The sequence below is a fragment of the Alternaria alternata genome (assembly GCF_001642055.1).
Source record: "Alternaria alternata strain SRC1lrK2f unplaced genomic scaffold CC77scaffold_4, whole genome shotgun sequence".
Lineage (NCBI taxonomy): Eukaryota > Fungi > Ascomycota > Dothideomycetes > Pleosporales > Pleosporaceae > Alternaria > Alternaria alternata.
In genome coordinates, this window is record NW_017306193.1 from 1,402,648 (window position 1) to 1,418,775 (window position 16,128).

Genomic DNA, 16,128 nt, shown 5'->3' on the forward strand with positions numbered 1-16,128 from the left:
GATGTCATTGCATGCAGAAAGCCGTGCGGTCGTGGACTGACGTACTCGGATCGGATGGTTCCCTCCAAGGGTCTGTCGGCCTCTCCGTGCCGCTGAATAGTTTGAGGTGACAGACGTGATAGATGGCGACGTCGGATTAGGGGTGGTTGCAGAGGTGGTTGTTATTTTTAAAGCTGAGCGGGTCCATAGCTAGAGTAGGAGGCTGAAGCGCCACTGGTGCGATGGCGTAGGGTGATCACCGTTCGGCTTGTCCCTTCGAGAAGGGCTACCGAAGAAGCCGCGTGCCAGGGCGCAGTGCGTTGTGGAGGATTGGGGAGGTATACAACATGTGTCGGAGCATCTTCTGCATCGCATGTCTCAAGACAGGCCAAGCGTATCCTTCCCGTTGAGATACCCGTTGGTAAATTCCCCTGCCGAGCCCCACAGCAGGCGGGACCCTTTGCGCAGTGCACCCATCCGACCTTGGCCAGAAGCGCATGTGATGCGTCGTCGCACAACCTCAGCAAGACAGCTACCAAGTCTTCTTCTTGGTGCGCTCTGTGTGAGCCCCAGCCGCGAGCCTCTCTGTGCCTTGTCGCCCCGGGTGTCGCTCTCCAGCGCACAGTGCAGCAGCGTGCAGCCTGTCTAGTCCCCGTCTTCTCCGCTTGCTCGCCTGCCGCATCTCTCCACCTCCAACCCCAGAGAGAGAGAGAGAGCCAGCCCCAAGCGTTCGCTGAAGCACAACCACGACCCGCCAGCGCCCACTCCTGCGTGCCTGCCCACCATTGTGTCCGCCGGTCGCGCCTTGCTCGTCGCCGCGCTCCAGCTATTGTTGCGCGCATGCGCCAAATCGACGCCGACCTCTCCCTCGACCCCAGCCAGGCTGTGCCGAGCCATGGAGCACTTCAACACAAACACCATGTCATACATACCCCTCCAGACTGTCACGGGCCCCGATCAGCACATGTCCATGCCCGTGCCGCTCCAGTATGACCAGCGCTCCAACTTCGATGCCGAGACGTTCATCGGGTAGGTCAAGTGCGCCGCACGCGCCCGACAGCAGCTAACTCGTCTGCGCAGAAGTGAGGACGCCTACTCGACATACCACCTCCAGCAGCTCCCGCCCCAACTCAAGCGCTACCCGAGCACCTACGAAGACCCCTTCTCCGACGTCCAGAGCGGCTACGAGCAGTCGATACACCCACACGACCACAATGGCATGCCCGAGAGTCCCAGCATCGAGAGCAACAACAAGCTCCTCAGCTTCTCTCTGCCCGTCGTACCATACACCATCCTCACCTATACCATGCAGAGAGTCTCCATATCCATGTCTGCCCAGCTCCATGGCATGTTCTTTCTGGCCGAGTCTCCCTGGGCAACGGCAGCCGATGTCCAGGCGCCTTCCGAGTTGACTTGCTACAGGAGGAATCTCTTCCAGATCACTGGCACCATCACCCTTCCTCGCAGCCTGCAGTTTCTGATGACCGACCAAGGCGAGCAGATACCCATTCTTGGCCAAGAACTCACCATTTCCGCCACCGAGTCGCTCGAGGGCAATGCGGTAAAGATAATATCAGTCCCTTGGAAAACCCCTGCGACGGGCAGCGCCTCCGTCGAAGACAAGACCGAAAAGGAGCCACCAACATACCCACTTGATCTCTCAACCGGCCAAGATATCGACTCGGAGTACGTTAGCTTTCCTATCAGCTGGAAACGACTACAGTTCCGGATAGCGACTGCAAACAACGGCCGAAGAAAGGAGCTCCAACAGCATTTTGTGGTGCGTTTGAAGGTGATAGCAACCCTCGCTAGTGGTGTCAAAGTGCCGATATGCGAAGTTCACTCTGGTGCAATCATCGTACGAGGAAGGAGTCCTCGCAACTTCCAGGCCCGGAAGGATTTGCCCATCGGCGGAGGCACGACTGCACGCAAAGTACAAACCCCCCAACAGCCCAGCAGAACTCCAACGGGTGATACAACCCAGACCACGCCGAAACAAACACCAAATCAACCTGCAGCTTCCTCAAAGCCCATGGACCTACTACAGATGCCGTTTGAGTTCAACGCGAGTGAGATGCCACCGTCTCCAGACTTCGCTTGGAAGATGCCAGCAGGTGCCATGACTGCCATACCGCCAGATCCACCTTCGTCTCAGTTACAACATGCTACCCCGTATGCACATTCAACACCCGAGATCTCAAGAAGCGTGCCCCCACAACGCACGTCCATAGCTCCAGTCACTCTATCTCTTACCGATGACGAGCCACAAAAAGCACCTTCGCCCAGTGAACAGCAAAGAAAACGCGCAACACCAATGCGACCACCCTCCTTCTCGATAGGCATCATCAACAGTCCTGATGAAGGTGCCGACATGCTTTACGAGTATTTCCCGCTTGGTCTGGACGACTGGATGCCGCCTGTTGATGCTGTCTATCGACCACATGTTGTCCATCATATCACTCCTTTCCCGCAAGAGTCAAAGGCAGATGCTGGCAAGAGTCGGTCGAAACGGTACTTCTCAGATGCTTGGTAAGGGGTGCCAAGCCGATTTGCGTTTTGTTATGATACCCTTTGTGTTGAGTCATATGACTCCCCTTGTAATACTGTTATGACGAAAAAGAATACTGGCTGTGGGTTGGAGTTTACTTTGGCCCAGCCGCAATTCATCTTCAAGCTGATCCTACACTCCGACAAAAGAGCTAGGCTGAAGTACAGAAGAGTCTTGGGCTTGGGCTTGGGTTTCTCAATTCTGAGTAGGCTCTCAAGTTCGAGGAGGCAGCACGAGTTTGGCGTTTTCCTTTACGACAGCAGGATCTTCTTCAATCTACTGTGGGAGCCTTTGTCAACTATATACGATTGCTATGCTTCCCCTTCTTGGCAAGATATTATTATACCACTTTATTCTTACATTGCACTAGCTCGTGTCATACCAATGTCCGCGTATTCATCAACTGTCATTCCATGTTTGATGTAGTAACGTCTCGCACACATCGTATTCAACCTTGTCCCCTTCGAGCTGCTTACATATAACATCCAGGTACTGTCGAAATGCGGCACAGGCACCAGGCTCCTAGTCGACAAATTGCTTGATGCGAATGCGGCTGACGCAAACTACACGCAGATGTAACATGACGGAAACATGGCCGACATCTTCCCCAAGACCATCGCCGAGGTTAAGACTGCAACCTTCCTTTCGAAGAACCACAGCGATCACATGGCACTTGCAACCTTAAACCCACCCATCTCGCCAAGGTAGTCACGGAGGCGTCGTCATCATCTTCACCCCGCAGTGTAACTCTCCATACAACGTCGCATCTTCCATACGTGTAGATTCAGCGTCGTGGTGTCGCGCTGCATCGTGATATTCGGGCGTGCTTCTGGCCGAAGTTGGAGTTGGAGTCGAAGTTGGAGTGTGGTGTGTGGAGTGTGGAGTGTAACAGTAGCATTACATTGCATTGTCAATCACCACCACCACCTCCACCTCCGACCATCTGCCGCCAAAAAGGAAAAGCCGAGCAACTGCCGGATTCCCGAACGTCCCCAAGGAATTTGAAAGAAAAAGAGGACCATTTATCATAATGTAGCATTCGGTCATGTGTGCTACGGCTGTAGTCTCTAGTCGCCTTGCGTGTAAATTGGGTAATGGGTACATCTGCAATGTACCTCGGGATGTGGGTCAAAGGATTGATGGCGCAATTTGCGGTTTGCAGCATATCCATCTGGGACCCACGTGGCAGGCGAGAATCGTATCTCCTATCTATTTTCTCGCTACCGGTAGACGGAGAGTGCCGGTTCGGGCTGGTATGCTCCGTTGCTTGACATGGGACTTGTATTGGAAAGTGGATATCAGGCGTTACGTTTGTCAACTGTGGCATGGTGATGTTGAGAGATAGCAGTGGAGCTCAAATTACGTACTGCGTGTCTAGAAGGATGAGCTTGTTCGATCTGTTCTGTCCGAATATGGTGCATGGATCCATTTTGCTCTCCCACCGCTATATCCCCATGTGCGATATCGTTCATATCGCTATTCATCACGTGTCAAGTACAAGGGAGAGAAAGCGCAAATCAGAATATGTTTCATTAGGTCGTCGAAATGCTCAAGAGCATCGCGATGTGATGTACCAGAAAAACGCCGAAAGGGAACAGTGTAGTAAAGCTCCCATATGCTCTCGTAAAGTCTTGCTTGCTGGGTTGTAAAGGTCTCTCTAAATCGAAGGAAGGAGGACAAATGTGACTGAAATGTATGTACAACAACGTTGAGTAAAGGGTATAAAGGGAATTTATGAGACGATCTATGTGCGTCGTCGCATAATGACTACTGTCCTTCGAGACAGCATACAGCAACAGCTGCGCCATAAATCGCCGACTCTATGGCAACCTCCAAAGTGACAGAGTTTGACTCCGCTCCCGAAGCAGCAATCATCTCATGGAGATGCGACTGGCATAATTCTCTGAAAAAGGGATACTTTTCGATGACGGAGCCGTTGCAACCGATGCTCATCCGACCAGCGGACGCAGGCGTCAAGCCTTCTGATTTCGTTCTAAGTGCCCACAACGCGTGGATGCCTGTTGCGAGAAAAGCTGCTGCGCGATGGGAAACTAGTTGCGAGACCTGACGGACGAATTGAATGTCGTTGTAGGTAGGTGGCTTGCTCAGAGGGTGCTTGGACTGGAAAAGAGCTGCAGCGCTTGTCAAATGTTTGGAGTCATCCATCTCCATCGCGGCAATGGTTCCGGTGTCGAGGGTGTAAGGTTCGGCTAATTGATGTGGTATCTCTCCGCTGAACAAGCCTGCTGTCTGTACGGCTTCCACCAAGATCAGTCGAACGATCTCGCCAATATACCGACCACTGATCATGTGCTCGAAAGGCTGAAAGTCAGGTCGCATGTGTGCGTCGTTCAACTGTTCGTCCCACCTGGTTGTGGGAAAGACGTGTTTGCCAAACATGCTGCACTCGGTGTTTACGAGTACATGAGTAGCATCATCAAGCCATTGCTGGGGGTAACCCTTGTACTTGGTAGACGCGAGCGATGATACGGGCAAGTGTACGGATATGTTAAACCCGGTTCCCAGAATAACGGCAAAACGCGTTGAAGGGTCTTCGTAGGCACGTGATAGCAAGGTCGCTGATGAGTCGTTGACGATGGAGTCCATGTGTACTGGTAGGCCCTTGAAGATGTGAGAAGTTGTAGGAGGCTGTGTCAGCGATCAAGACTTACCCTCTTTCTGCACGGTGCCATAATTAGCTCGCTCAAATCTTGACCGAGAACACCTTCCGTAGCACGAAATCCCTTTCCCATATCTAGTAGGTTCGCACTTCGACTGGAGGTTTGCCTGGCAACAGTCAGTCATTGCAAAGTAGAGTGTATAGGGAATACAAACTCGACAGGAAAAGACCATGCCAGGCCCATGGGAAACTCCTCAGTCTTGGTTGAGGATCTCAGTTGAGGATCTGCAAGTGCCTGCTGTATCTTCTCGGCCATCCACTCAAAAAACTCATTGCCTCTTTTTTGCCTAACCTTTTCGTCAATCTTGTAGTTTTTCATGACGACAATACGCATGTTCTTGGCACCAGGTTGTCTGCCATTCAGTTCCACGAGTGCAATGCGGAATGTAGAGCCACCGACATCGAGAGCGAGATAAGTTCCTTTTTCGAAACCGGAAGGTAACTTGTGATTGTACGATGGCAGCATGCATATGTCGCTCGACTGCATTCTTGGGGCAAACTGATCCTGCAACTTTGCAGACATGTCTAGCATCTTGTCGGATCCCAATGGTGCCTCCAGTAGGCATTGAATTTCGTGGAGTAGATCGTCCATTGTCCGGTCGTAAGTCCGAAGTCCATCCCGCGCGCGACGTCGCGAGGTTGACGACGGAAGCACGGAGTGCAAGAGCGATGGTAACATGGCGATTCTTTCCAAAGCTACAAGAAGTCCCTCCCAGAAATTGAGCATACGCTGTTTGTACCAGCAATGATTGTTATCCTCGTTTGTTGCTTGCTGCAAGTCACGGGGACTGTTTGACTCTGGGACGACGGTGACACGGCCACTCTTGAAGCGTTTCAGTCGGAGAGGTGGCATGGAGGGGGCACGGTGAATATGGTTGACGATGACGACTGATTCTCAAATGTATAACGAACGTTGTTTGTAGGCGTTGTCTCAAAATGCAAAACCCAGCAAGAAGGTCAAAGTCTGCGAATGTCGTAGTGAACGGGGGCTAGACACGGGCCGGGAGCATTAGTGAACCGATGTCGCAGGTGGCTCTTAAGCATAGTTGTATGGCTTGTCAGAACATTAAAGAGGTTGTATCCGCTAGCAGACGTAGTCAGGTATTGCTCCGACGACTGGCGTGCGAGACCCGCTGCTGAGGCAGGGCAGACGAGCACGTAAGAGTGAACGCGGGGGCCAAAGGAAGAAGGGAAGCAGGGGAGGAAGTCGTGGAGGCCAGGTGTATTGGCCGCGAACAGCAGTCGACGGCGTGTCGCTGGCGCCAGGCACGCTGGATGGATATTCGGAAATATAGCGTTACTGTCATGGCGAGCGTTGGTGGGGTTTCGTAGGAAGTTTCCTGACGGCCATTGCTACCGTTACGCTCGCTAGGCCGTATTGGGACCGCAAATCTTGCCCTAAGCGTTCGTGATGGGACTTCGGTGGACAATCTGCCGCGGTATGATTCAACCAGATTGTACGCGTTATGCGGTGGTGGCGATCATCGCACAGTCCCTCGCACGTGTTTTGGTGTGAGCAGCAAGCAGGACTGCACGCGACGTTGAGCTGACGAGGCCTCGGGATGTTGGAGTGAGCGGGAAGCACGTGCCTCCCGCTGTCTCTGGCGCCAAGTCTCAACCAGATCAGATCCGAGCAGGCAAGCTTGCGCGCGCAATGTCCAATCGCATCCAACCTCACTTGTGGATATCCATTGTTTTTTCTAAAAGACCGTGTTGTCATTAGATATTTACGTAGCGTACTTCCGGGCTTCTTGCATAACGAGGACTCGAGGATCGCGGGATTAGCTGATGGTAGGGAGCTAGGTGCCCTGCTGCACTACCTTGATGTAACCACCACCTCCCTCATGGCTCTGATCGGAATGACGATCCCGAATGTGGACTGGAGGACTTCCAAGAATCCATTGGAACATCGTATTCGACGGATTGTGGGTCGAGAACGAATGTGTGGCAATGTTCGCTTTTGCTGACCTCGGTCCGGTCTAATCACAGATTGTTGTGAGATTTGCTAGTCTGGAAGGGTCGATTAGCGATCAGGAGTGGTATCTCGTATTGCTTTCATGCAGTATGTAGGGCGAAGGGTTTGCTCCTCGGAGCTCTTGGTCCTCTGGAGCAGATACGTGGCGATTCATGCTGGCTGGACGGGTCGTTCGATGCTGACAATGTTCTGCATATTGCACTGGTGCTTAGATTATTCCGATATCAGGCTACCAGGCCTATTGATTGTGGTTGGATACTGGCGGCATAAAACAGCTGTTGTGTACCAGACAGTAACTTTACAGTACTACGTTGCATACCCTTGCACGACACATACAGTGATTGTAAGGATATTCTTTCATTAGGAATATAGCTAAGCTGCTGTGCCGTAGCACCGCTGGCTGCGTCAAATTAATCCGCATGCTGTGCCACGGAACATGTGACCCACGGTGTGATGTAGAGACCTGTAAATGACCGCCTAAGTTTAAATGTCAGGAAATCAAGCTCCTTAACTCTGGCCCGCTAATGCAACTCCACTTGAGGTATCATAAACAAGCAAATACAAGTAAACCAATCCCCGTCATTACTTATAAAGTTTCAATCGTGAGTGTCCTTCAATGATTGGACTAGACCTTCTCAGCATCGCTATGCGCTGTGTGGACGATCGCCTTGGGAGCGACTTCCGCGACTGTCTCGTCGGTAAAAGCGACATCCTTCTCAATGGCGACAGTGTCTTCGACTTTCCAGAGAATTACGGGAAGAGCAATAATCAGACTGCCGGCAAGCAATCCCCAGTTGCTGGCAAACATTGTCATGTAGGCGACCTTAGTGTCGTCCATACGCCATGTAATGGCACCTCCAGCAGACTGGATACCCTTGTAGAAACCAGCAAAGTTGGCGAGCTTACGGCTGTTGTTTGTCAGGGCGCCCATGAACCTAGTTCTGTTAGCGATCTGATCTGAATGTATCAACTCTTGTTTCAAACTTACCAGTAGACTGAGGTTTGCCAAGCGGCATCGGAGAAGCCATAAAACATGTAGAGAACGAAGGGACCAGCGTAACCTGCGTCAGACCAGTCCTTCTTCTCGTTTGTCTCGTCTTCTGCCCAGGCACGGTCGTAGGTCTTCTGGAACATGTAACCGAAACCCCAGATGATCATGATGGTCGCGAAAAGTACAGCCCATACGGCCTTAGCACGAGTTGTACGGCGGATACCCTTGATGTCCAGCGCATATCCAAAGACGTAGGCGCCGACAATCTGCATGATGTAGTAGACAACACCATTGAGCGCGCGGGTGCGGACGTTGAAGTATGCAGCATTGATCTCGGTGAAGTGGTACGCGTAGAACCAGTTAGATGCGAGGAACATGGGGAATAGAAGGATAATGTAAGGGTCGGTGAAGAAGGTTTGGTAAAGACCAACGATCTCCGACTTCCAAGAAGGGTGTTTCATGACGATAACCTTTGATCCATCGTCACGAATGACGTCTTTCGCGTCGACCAGAGTCCAAGCGAGAGCGGCACCGAGGATGGTGAGGACAAGGAAGCCGATGTAGGTACCGTCGTTGACTGTACCGGCAGTCTTGGTGTGAATATTCTGTCCCAATGGGATCTAGGAGAGTTAGTACTTGATAGGTAGCTATTTCTTAGTGTTCTCAAGGGTAGGATAGCGTACCAGACTACCAATGACAGCACCCAAGTTGAAGATCATCCAGAACCATGAGATGTAACGGCCCTTCGAGTCTTCTGGTGGGTAACTACGATGCTGTTAGTATACACCGAGAGAGATGTTTAGGGCTGACGTACGACATCATTATGGCTCCCTGCGCACACCAAAGCAGACCAGCGCATACTCCAAGTAGTGCACCAGCGAATGTGGTAAAGCCCAGATTCTGCGTGTGGTTGTAGCATAGGTAAGAGGCAACATAGATGGAGTATCCGACGCCGCCAAAAGACAGAGAGGTGCGGATGCCAAGCTTGTTCGTAAAGGTGCCGGCAAAGAAGCCGACAACAGCAAAGGTCGAGTACAATGCCGTGTTGGCCCGGTTGTTCGCGGTTGCGTCAAGTTGGCCACCACCACCCATGCCATTCAGAGCATTGAACATGCCCGGACACATGAAGCAAACGAAAGAAACAATGACCAGTTGGACAGGTGGTGATGCAAACCATGGCAACTTGAAACCGGCGACGGTAAAGCGCTTGTATTTCCACGAAGGTGGGAGATCAAGCGTGTTGGTATCCGTCAACGAGTTCTCCGGAGAGTTGACATCGTGTGGAGGCTGTTTTTCCTCGGTGGTCGCCATGATGATGCCCAGGCGATGATGGGTTGTGGGCGTTTAGCGCGTGAATCGGAATTGACAGACGGTAAAAGCACGCCGTCGATGGTGTGGAAGATGTGAGCAGGCAGGACACAATAAAGATACTAGATGTTCGCGCTCAGACCAGGCAAGATACGATGATGGCAAGCTATAATTAAACGAGCTTTGGATGGGGTGAAGGCGAGGGGCACTTGGTTTTAAGCATCTGGTCAGCTAGGGTCTTCACACGGTCCATTCACGACCAAATCTCCCCCAGCCAACCTGCATTGGGGTAGCGAGGCGGGCAATAGCACGCGACACCCTCTGGCTTCAGGAGATAAACGACTGCAAGCCCACAAGTGACAGCCGTCGGTGAAGGATTCATTGGCGTCGTTGGCACTGCCCAGGCAAACGCCAGCAATCAGCCGTATCCGCACCCCAAGGCCGTACTACGATGCAGTAAGCAGCAGCAGAGCAACGGCTACAGGTGTCCGGGTCGCGGTTGTCAGTGGTTCTCGGGACAGCCTTCGGGGGTCAAAGCGGGGCGTTGGAAGCCTGCTTATCGACGATGCATGGATCTGCATGCGTCTGGGACCACACTGTTGGTTGATGAATCGCCGGCCCCCAGCACAGGGCTGTGAGCTAGAACACGCCGGACTGCAGCCACAAGTGCAACGCTCTCCGCCCGCCACCCCGAGTCAGAAATGTAACATCGTCTTCCTGCGACTCCATCAGCACGTCGGCCTTATCAATTACGCTCGCTATCGTGATGTTCGTTGCTGGCTGCCCGTGACGGCTAGTACGCGACCCATTTTCGATCAGGTTTCCACTGCTATCACGGCCGATGAGGATGACCATGCTCCTCCTGCCATGCTCCTGTAACATTGCACATGGTAGCAGCCCCTCAGCTGGTGCAGATAGGCGCGTTGTACCACCACGTTCACCTCCAACTGTCCATCGCATGACGCATCATGAGCAAGCGGGCCGATACAGAGAACTCTTTGGAGAACGTGTTCAGATGCGGCAAGTCTGGCCGCTGTCCATGTTGACCAAGAGACCTTGGACGATGATCGAGCTTGCAATACTACCTTGACCCAGAGTGACGTGAAGCTGCTGAAACTCTCATAACAACCATCGCCAGCCCGCTGTGGAAAGTGACTTCTAACCCCTCACTTGGCACAGAACGCTCGCAGTGGCACAGACAGACATCATGTATGAGCATGCAATCCTTTGAAGTCTAACCCTTTGCTTACCGCTTGTAGGCGGCTAATTATCAGAGACGACCCCAAATCTGCATCCCAATACATCGCCGACTATGTCATTGGTGCATCTCTTGCTCCCTTGTCATGTTTCGTTATCAGCTAACGCCTCAGCATAGAGCGCATTAAGGCCTTCAACCCTACACCTGAGAAACCCTTCGTGTTAGGGTTGCCCACTGGCAGCAGTCCCGTCTTAATCTACGAGCATCTTGTCCAGCGCCACAAAGCGGGACAAGTCTCGTTCCGCAATGTGGTCACATTTAACATGGTATGAAGGGCCGCTCTGCATGTGCCGTAGTACCCTAGTTCCCAGTGTAGCACGGCAGCGTGATGTTGAGCGGTGCTGACCCAACCAGGACGAGTATGTCGGCATCCCACGAGACCATGCCGAAAGCTATCACAGCTTTATGTACAAGCACTTCTTCTCACATGTTGACGTGAAACCTGACAACATCAACATCCTCGACGGCAACGCGCCCGACCTAGAAGCTGAATGCCATGAGTATGAAGAGAAGATACAGCGTGCGGGTGGTATCGAGCTGTTTTTAGGCGGCATCGGACCAGATGGGCACATTGCCTTCAACGAGCCAGGCTCCAGCTTGAAGTCTCGAACTCGTGTGAAGACACTGGCGTACGACACCATTCTGGCCAACTCAAGGTTCTTCGGGAACAATCTGGATCAAGTGCCGAGAATGGCATTGACAGTTGGAGTTCAGACGGTGCTGGATGTAAGTCACATCACCGTGCACCTTGGCAAAGTCTCACAGGCGTCAGGCACGCGAAGTCGTTATTATAATAACGGGTGCGCACAAGGCTCTAGCCCTTCAAAGGTGCATCGAAGGTGGTGTGAATCACATGTGGACACTGTCTAGTCTGCAGATGCACCCCCACCCAATGATTGTGGTTGACGAGGACGCCACCTTGGAGCTGCAGGTCAAGACAGTCAAGGTACTTGCATCAATACACATGTTAGCTGACCCGACGTTGACACTCGACAGTACTTCAAGAGCATCGAGATGGTAGGAGACGAACTGGGGATGCGCCAGAAGCTCCCTAGAAAGCGCGACTCGCTTGTGGACGAGGGTACCTTGCTAGCCCCTGACCAAGAGAACGGTATCAGGTTGACTGTGCCGCAACTTGATCTCTCCCGTTCAGCAAGTCCAGTCCTGGAACCAATGAGCGCCCGCATCACCGACGAGGAAGCAAGTGCATTGCGTCCCGTGGACGTGGATATGGATGAGGTCGCAGATCAACCTTCGGTCCGAATGAGCGCTCGCGTCGCCAGCTAGCCTCAGCCTACGTTTCGAGCGTACAGGCACCGGAGATTGTCAGGAAGCCGTTGGAAGTGTTGCCATGTTTGCTTTTGGGAAACGCCTAGACAGATTGGTCCCTGAGTCAGAATCGGATAGTTGAATGCGATGTGTTGACCTGTTAGAAGTATATGCCGTTGGAAGGTACGATGGGAATTGAACAAGGAAACATGATACCAACAATAACAACGTAGAACGGAGGCATCACATGTCGGCCGCTATGCTTTTTCGTCCTCATCTGTGTCGAAATGTTACGTTGTGAAAACGTCGGGAATGTTGTGCTTGGTGGCAGGCTCTAGAACGTCATTGGCGGCGGGCGGGCGCGCGTCATCCTGGTTCCGATCCCCTCCTCGTACCAAAAGAATCCCGCCGCATCCTCCATGTGAAAGTCGACGCGCCGGTAACCATGTCTTTCGTGGTTGAGTAAGTCGAGCAATTGGAGCGGCGTATTGTAACTCTGGCTAACCGCATTGCAGCCAGGTGCGACGAATTGACAGCCAGCTCGATCGGCTGCAGCTGTCAGCCACGCGAGCAGGCAGCTTTTCCATCACCGCCGAGGAAGCCCACAACCCCACCAAGACCTCACGAATCGCACATCTGCAAAATCTCATCAAGTCTCTCTCTACGACTGCGTCATCCAAGCACAGCCTTGTCCCCGTCGCGCGCATATCCGAGGCGCTACAACGTGCCAACATTGCTAGCAGCTACGAGGATGCGAGCTACGAGCACGAGCTGGAATGGCTGCTAGTCAGCAAGGCGACGACACAGGTATACGGTCAGGTCTTGAGTACGATACTTGAGCAGACCATCCCGCTGGAAGACGACCTGTGGTACTGGGACGACATTCTCTCCACCTACCGATTCGCTGGCTTATACTCGATACAAACATCTCCAGTCCGCGTATGGAAATGGTCGCAGGAGATATACCACGATGTCTTGTCGCGCGGCGGCCAGGTGGCCGATGGATGGAGCCAGTTCTACGGCCTCGTCAAAGACGCAGTGCAAGAGCGGAGCATCGCCAACATCCAGCGAAGAGTCGTGAGCCCACTAGCGCTTGTGAGAAATGAAGGCAGGAAGAAGCGGGCCGCCTTAAGGAAGATACGACTCATCAACGCAAACGCGCTCGGCGTGCTGCTAGGCGAAGGCCTGGGTAACGAGAGGTATGTCATAAGCTCATTGCGGGATACGGCTGTTGCTAATCTTTCCAGTGTACACGACGACGGCACCCAGTCGCCCACGCTCCTCGGAACACAAAGTGGACATAGATGGAAGAGCGTCATGTCCAAGAACATTGCCCTCATGGATGCCGTCATCCAAAGCGTGAACACGGCAGAGCTTTCCGTTGATAAGTTCGACGACTCGGTGGCCAGCATCACACAGGACGATCAATTCTACTCCCTGCACGAACCCACTGGAGAGCGCACAGCAAGCACACTCAAGCCGGCAGACGTCGCTGAGCGACTCCAGTACCTACTCCGGGACGCATTGCCTACCTACACGTCAAACTTCAATGCTGTGGTCAAGGAAAACGGACGTCCATCCCTGATCATCCGGTACTGGCTTCCCGCCACTATGCTCCTTGTATCTTCAACCACTATCCTGCGCATCTTCGTCAACCGGAAAGAGGAAATCTTGACCTGGGTACGGGAATTAGGACAGACTGTGATTGACTTTTGGACAAACTGGGTCGTGGAGCCTGCAATGAGAATCATCGGTACCATCCGGCACAATGAAGACAGCGAGGTTTCCATCATGAGCAAACGAAGTTTGGAATCTGACCGTGCAAGCCTCGAGCGCATGGTTGTTGATTTTGCTGTGAAGAACCCCGAAGGCCCAGCACTGAACGAGACACAGATCGCCGACATCAGAGCCAAAGTTCGCGAGGGCGACCTAACAACGGTGTTGAGATCGTACGAGAAGGACATCCAAAGCCCAGTCAAAGGAGCTATAGTTGGTAATCTCGCTAGCGCACTCCTCATCCAGGTGCAGAAAACCAAGGTCGATGTGGAAGTTGCCATGAGTGGTATCGACAGCATCCTCAAGAGTCAAGAATTGCTCTTTGGCTTTATTGGTCTGACGCCCGGTGTACTCGTCAGTATTGGCGTGTACCGATACCTTCGAGGTGTGTTTAGTAGCCGTAAAGGCGTGCAGATGTGGGCAAGGCAGGGTCGCATGTTGCTCATCCTACGCAACATTGATCGCATCCTCACCAGCGCGACCGCTACCGAGGATGGCGAGATCTCTTACAAGGACCACGGTCTCCTTCTTTGCGAAGTGCATCTACTGCGACAAGCTGCGAGTGGAATCCTACCGCGACGCATCTTCCACGACCTGTTGGTGGAGATAGATGAGCTTGTTGATGTGCGGAGTGGGCTGCAGCGACAGCAAAAAGTAGTCGAGCGTATCCGGTGGGCGTACTCAAAATGGTTTACTTGAGGAAGCATGTCTTTTGCAACTGGGATGACCCGGTAAAAGCACATTTATGATCAGCGTACATACCCACTTGAATACAAATTTACGAGCAAGTTCGTGCACTGCGAATCGTATTCTCCAGTAGGCGTGAGTCGAGCATGTGAGGGTCAAAGCCGCCTAGGTGCGACAAGGTGCAGGGCGACACGAGAGACCTACCTTTCTTTTCTACACCAGGCACCACAGCATGACCATGTCTTGTGGTTCGCGTCGTGATGCCGGCAGTCAGAGCCGAGTCGGGCCCAGAGCGCAGTTGCCACCAATCCGCCTCTCATCACTCGCTGCGGACGACAGTGACGAAGGTGGTGAGCCCGTGCGGACTATTGGCGCTAACGTCCAACGTTGGCTGGCACCTGTGAACTCCAACGCCATTCACTTCGCTGCCTGCTGTTGACCACACAGCGACAGACATATACCCAAGACCGAAACCCATCGCCTGCACCTTGCACTGTCGAGTCGAGCGTACATCACCGGCATCCTCGTGCAACCGCCAAAGGAAGCCAGCTCACCGTATACCCCAAACCGGCGGGCGCCAACTCCGCATACCACGCACCGACCGATAACGCATATCGCCGCCCTACACCAACATGGCTGGATCCAGGAATTACGACTTTCTCGTAAGCTCGCCCTACCCCGTACTTGCTGGACCCTGAGCGCCCCTCCACCGCTTGTATACCAAGACCCACACTAACACTTCCCCCCCACGTAGATCAAACTGCTCCTCATAGGCGACTCGGGCGTAGGCAAGTCATGCTGTCTGCTGCGCTTCAGTGAGGACTCGTTCACGCCCTCGTTCATCACCACCATCGGCATCGACTTCAAAATCCGCACCATCGAGCTCGACGGCAAGCGCGTGAAGCTGCAGATATGGGATACCGCCGGGCAGGAGCGTTTCCGGACCATCACCACGGCCTACTACAGAGGCGCTATGGGCATTCTGCTGGTCTACGACGTTACAGATGAAAGGAGCTTCAACAGTACGTCTCCGCTGGGTATCCTGCATAGCACAGCAACAAGCGGGCATCGATACTAGAGGCTAACACTGGGCAACAGACATTCGCACATGGTTCTCCAACGTCGAGCAACACGCCACCGAGGGTGTCAACAAGATTCTTATTGGCAACAAGTGCGATTGGGAAGAGAAGCGCGCCGTCTCTACAGAACAGGGCCAGGCCCTCGCTGACGAACTTGGCATTCCCTTCCTCGAGGTCTCGGCCAAGAGCAACATCAACGTCGACCAGGCCTTTTACAGCTTGGCCGGAGATATCAAGAAGAGGCTAATCGACACCGCAAGGACGGATCAGACTGCGGTGCCCAAGGTGGATGTTGGTGGGCAAGACAGTGGAAACGCTGGCATGGGTGGGAAGTGCTGCTAAGAATAGGTGCAAAGTTAGCAGCGGACGCATTGGGCTGAGATCCATCACACAACGAGGCTATACGACGAATATCCGCTCGAGCGTGTCTTTTGGATAGCATCACCTTTTCTTACGAGTCTTTGTTTCGGCGTTTTCAAGAGAATGGGAGTACCTACTTTTTACAATTACGTATTGTAATGCCAATCTTGTATATGCAAGAGTCAGTCTTCACATGGCACGTAAAGGGCTACTAATAG

General features: G+C 52.9%; 6 protein-coding genes across 6 annotated transcripts; 4 read left to right on the forward strand and 2 right to left on the reverse strand.

Moving 5' to 3' along the window:
- Positions 1-898: 898 nt before the first annotated feature.
- CC77DRAFT_928850 (p53-like transcription factor) lies at positions 899-2,512 on the forward strand (the record flags this gene model as incomplete). Its single annotated transcript, XM_018534077.1, has 2 exons — positions 899-1,008; positions 1,060-2,512. 2 exons carry the CDS (start codon positions 899-901, stop codon positions 2,510-2,512), a joined length of 1,563 nt encoding a protein of 520 aa, XP_018389543.1.
- Positions 2,513-4,074: 1,562 nt separating this feature from the next.
- Positions 4,075-6,182, reverse strand: CC77DRAFT_648740 (hexokinase-1). Its single transcript, XM_018532625.1, has 3 exons — positions 5,363-6,182; positions 5,200-5,314; positions 4,075-5,149 (listed from the first exon to the last, which is right to left on the reverse strand). The coding sequence occupies exons 1-3, from the start codon at positions 6,058-6,060 to the stop codon at positions 4,295-4,297; spliced, it is 1,668 nt and encodes a 555-aa protein (XP_018389544.1). The 5' UTR covers positions 6,061-6,182; the 3' UTR covers positions 4,075-4,294.
- Positions 6,183-7,518: 1,336 nt separating this feature from the next.
- Positions 7,519-9,911, reverse strand: CC77DRAFT_1017724 (MFS general substrate transporter). The gene is made up of 4 exons (XM_018524467.1): positions 8,988-9,911; positions 8,857-8,938; positions 8,171-8,793; positions 7,519-8,117 (listed from the first exon to the last, which is right to left on the reverse strand). The coding sequence occupies exons 1-4, from the start codon at positions 9,482-9,484 to the stop codon at positions 7,808-7,810; spliced, it is 1,512 nt and encodes a 503-aa protein (XP_018389545.1). The 5' UTR covers positions 9,485-9,911; the 3' UTR covers positions 7,519-7,807.
- Positions 9,912-10,565: 654 nt separating this feature from the next.
- CC77DRAFT_648481 (glucosamine-6-phosphate deaminase) lies at positions 10,566-12,240 on the forward strand. Its single transcript, XM_018532621.1, has 6 exons — positions 10,566-10,690; positions 10,741-10,802; positions 10,857-11,005; positions 11,094-11,465; positions 11,512-11,685; positions 11,736-12,240. Coding segments are annotated over exons 1-6 (1,050 nt in total). The 5' UTR covers positions 10,566-10,688; the 3' UTR covers positions 12,027-12,240.
- Positions 12,241-12,453: 213 nt separating this feature from the next.
- CC77DRAFT_1058616 (NCA2-domain-containing protein) lies at positions 12,454-14,483 on the forward strand (the record flags this gene model as incomplete). Its single annotated transcript, XM_018528148.1, has 3 exons — positions 12,454-12,470; positions 12,524-13,207; positions 13,256-14,483. 3 exons carry the CDS (start codon positions 12,454-12,456, stop codon positions 14,481-14,483), a joined length of 1,929 nt encoding a protein of 642 aa, XP_018389547.1.
- Positions 14,484-15,007: 524 nt separating this feature from the next.
- On the forward strand, positions 15,008-16,074 carry CC77DRAFT_648484 (ras-domain-containing protein). The gene is made up of 3 exons (XM_018532622.1): positions 15,008-15,133; positions 15,226-15,493; positions 15,570-16,074. Exons 1-3 carry the CDS (start codon positions 15,104-15,106, stop codon positions 15,890-15,892), a joined length of 621 nt encoding a protein of 206 aa, XP_018389548.1. The 5' UTR covers positions 15,008-15,103; the 3' UTR covers positions 15,893-16,074.
- The last annotated feature ends 54 nt before the right edge of the window (positions 16,075-16,128 follow it).

Excerpts from the sequence above, each read along its gene's own strand:
- CC77DRAFT_648740 (XM_018532625.1), bottom strand. The coding sequence starts at position 6,060 with ATGCCACCTCTCCGACTGAAACGCTTCAAGAGTGGCCGTGTCACCGTC. Across the intron at positions 5,315-5,362 it reads GCATGGTCTTTTCCTGTCGA|GCAAACCTCCAGTCGAAGTG; the intron begins GTTTGTATTCCC and ends GACTGTTGCCAG. Across the intron at positions 5,150-5,199 it reads TGGCACCGTGCAGAAAGAGG|GGCCTACCAGTACACATGGA; the intron begins GTAAGTCTTGAT and ends CACATCTTCAAG.
- CC77DRAFT_1017724 (XM_018524467.1), bottom strand. The coding sequence starts at position 9,484 with ATGGCGACCACCGAGGAAAAACAGCCTCCACACGATGTCAACTCTCCG. Across the intron at positions 8,939-8,987 it reads CAGGGAGCCATAATGATGTC|TTACCCACCAGAAGACTCGA; the intron begins GTACGTCAGCCC and ends ACAGCATCGTAG. Across the intron at positions 8,118-8,170 it reads TGGCAAACCTCAGTCTACTG|GTTCATGGGCGCCCTGACAA; the intron begins GTAAGTTTGAAA and ends TAACAGAACTAG.
- CC77DRAFT_648481 (XM_018532621.1), top strand. Across the intron at positions 10,803-10,856 it reads CATCGCCGACTATGTCATTG|AGCGCATTAAGGCCTTCAAC; the intron begins GTGCATCTCTTG and ends GCCTCAGCATAG. Across the intron at positions 11,006-11,093 it reads ATGTGGTCACATTTAACATG|GACGAGTATGTCGGCATCCC; the intron begins GTATGAAGGGCC and ends TGACCCAACCAG.
- CC77DRAFT_648484 (XM_018532622.1), top strand. The coding sequence starts at position 15,104 with ATGGCTGGATCCAGGAATTACGACTTTCTC. Across the intron at positions 15,134-15,225 it reads CCAGGAATTACGACTTTCTC|ATCAAACTGCTCCTCATAGG; the intron begins GTAAGCTCGCCC and ends CCCCCCACGTAG. Across the intron at positions 15,494-15,569 it reads AGATGAAAGGAGCTTCAACA|ACATTCGCACATGGTTCTCC; the intron begins GTACGTCTCCGC and ends ACTGGGCAACAG.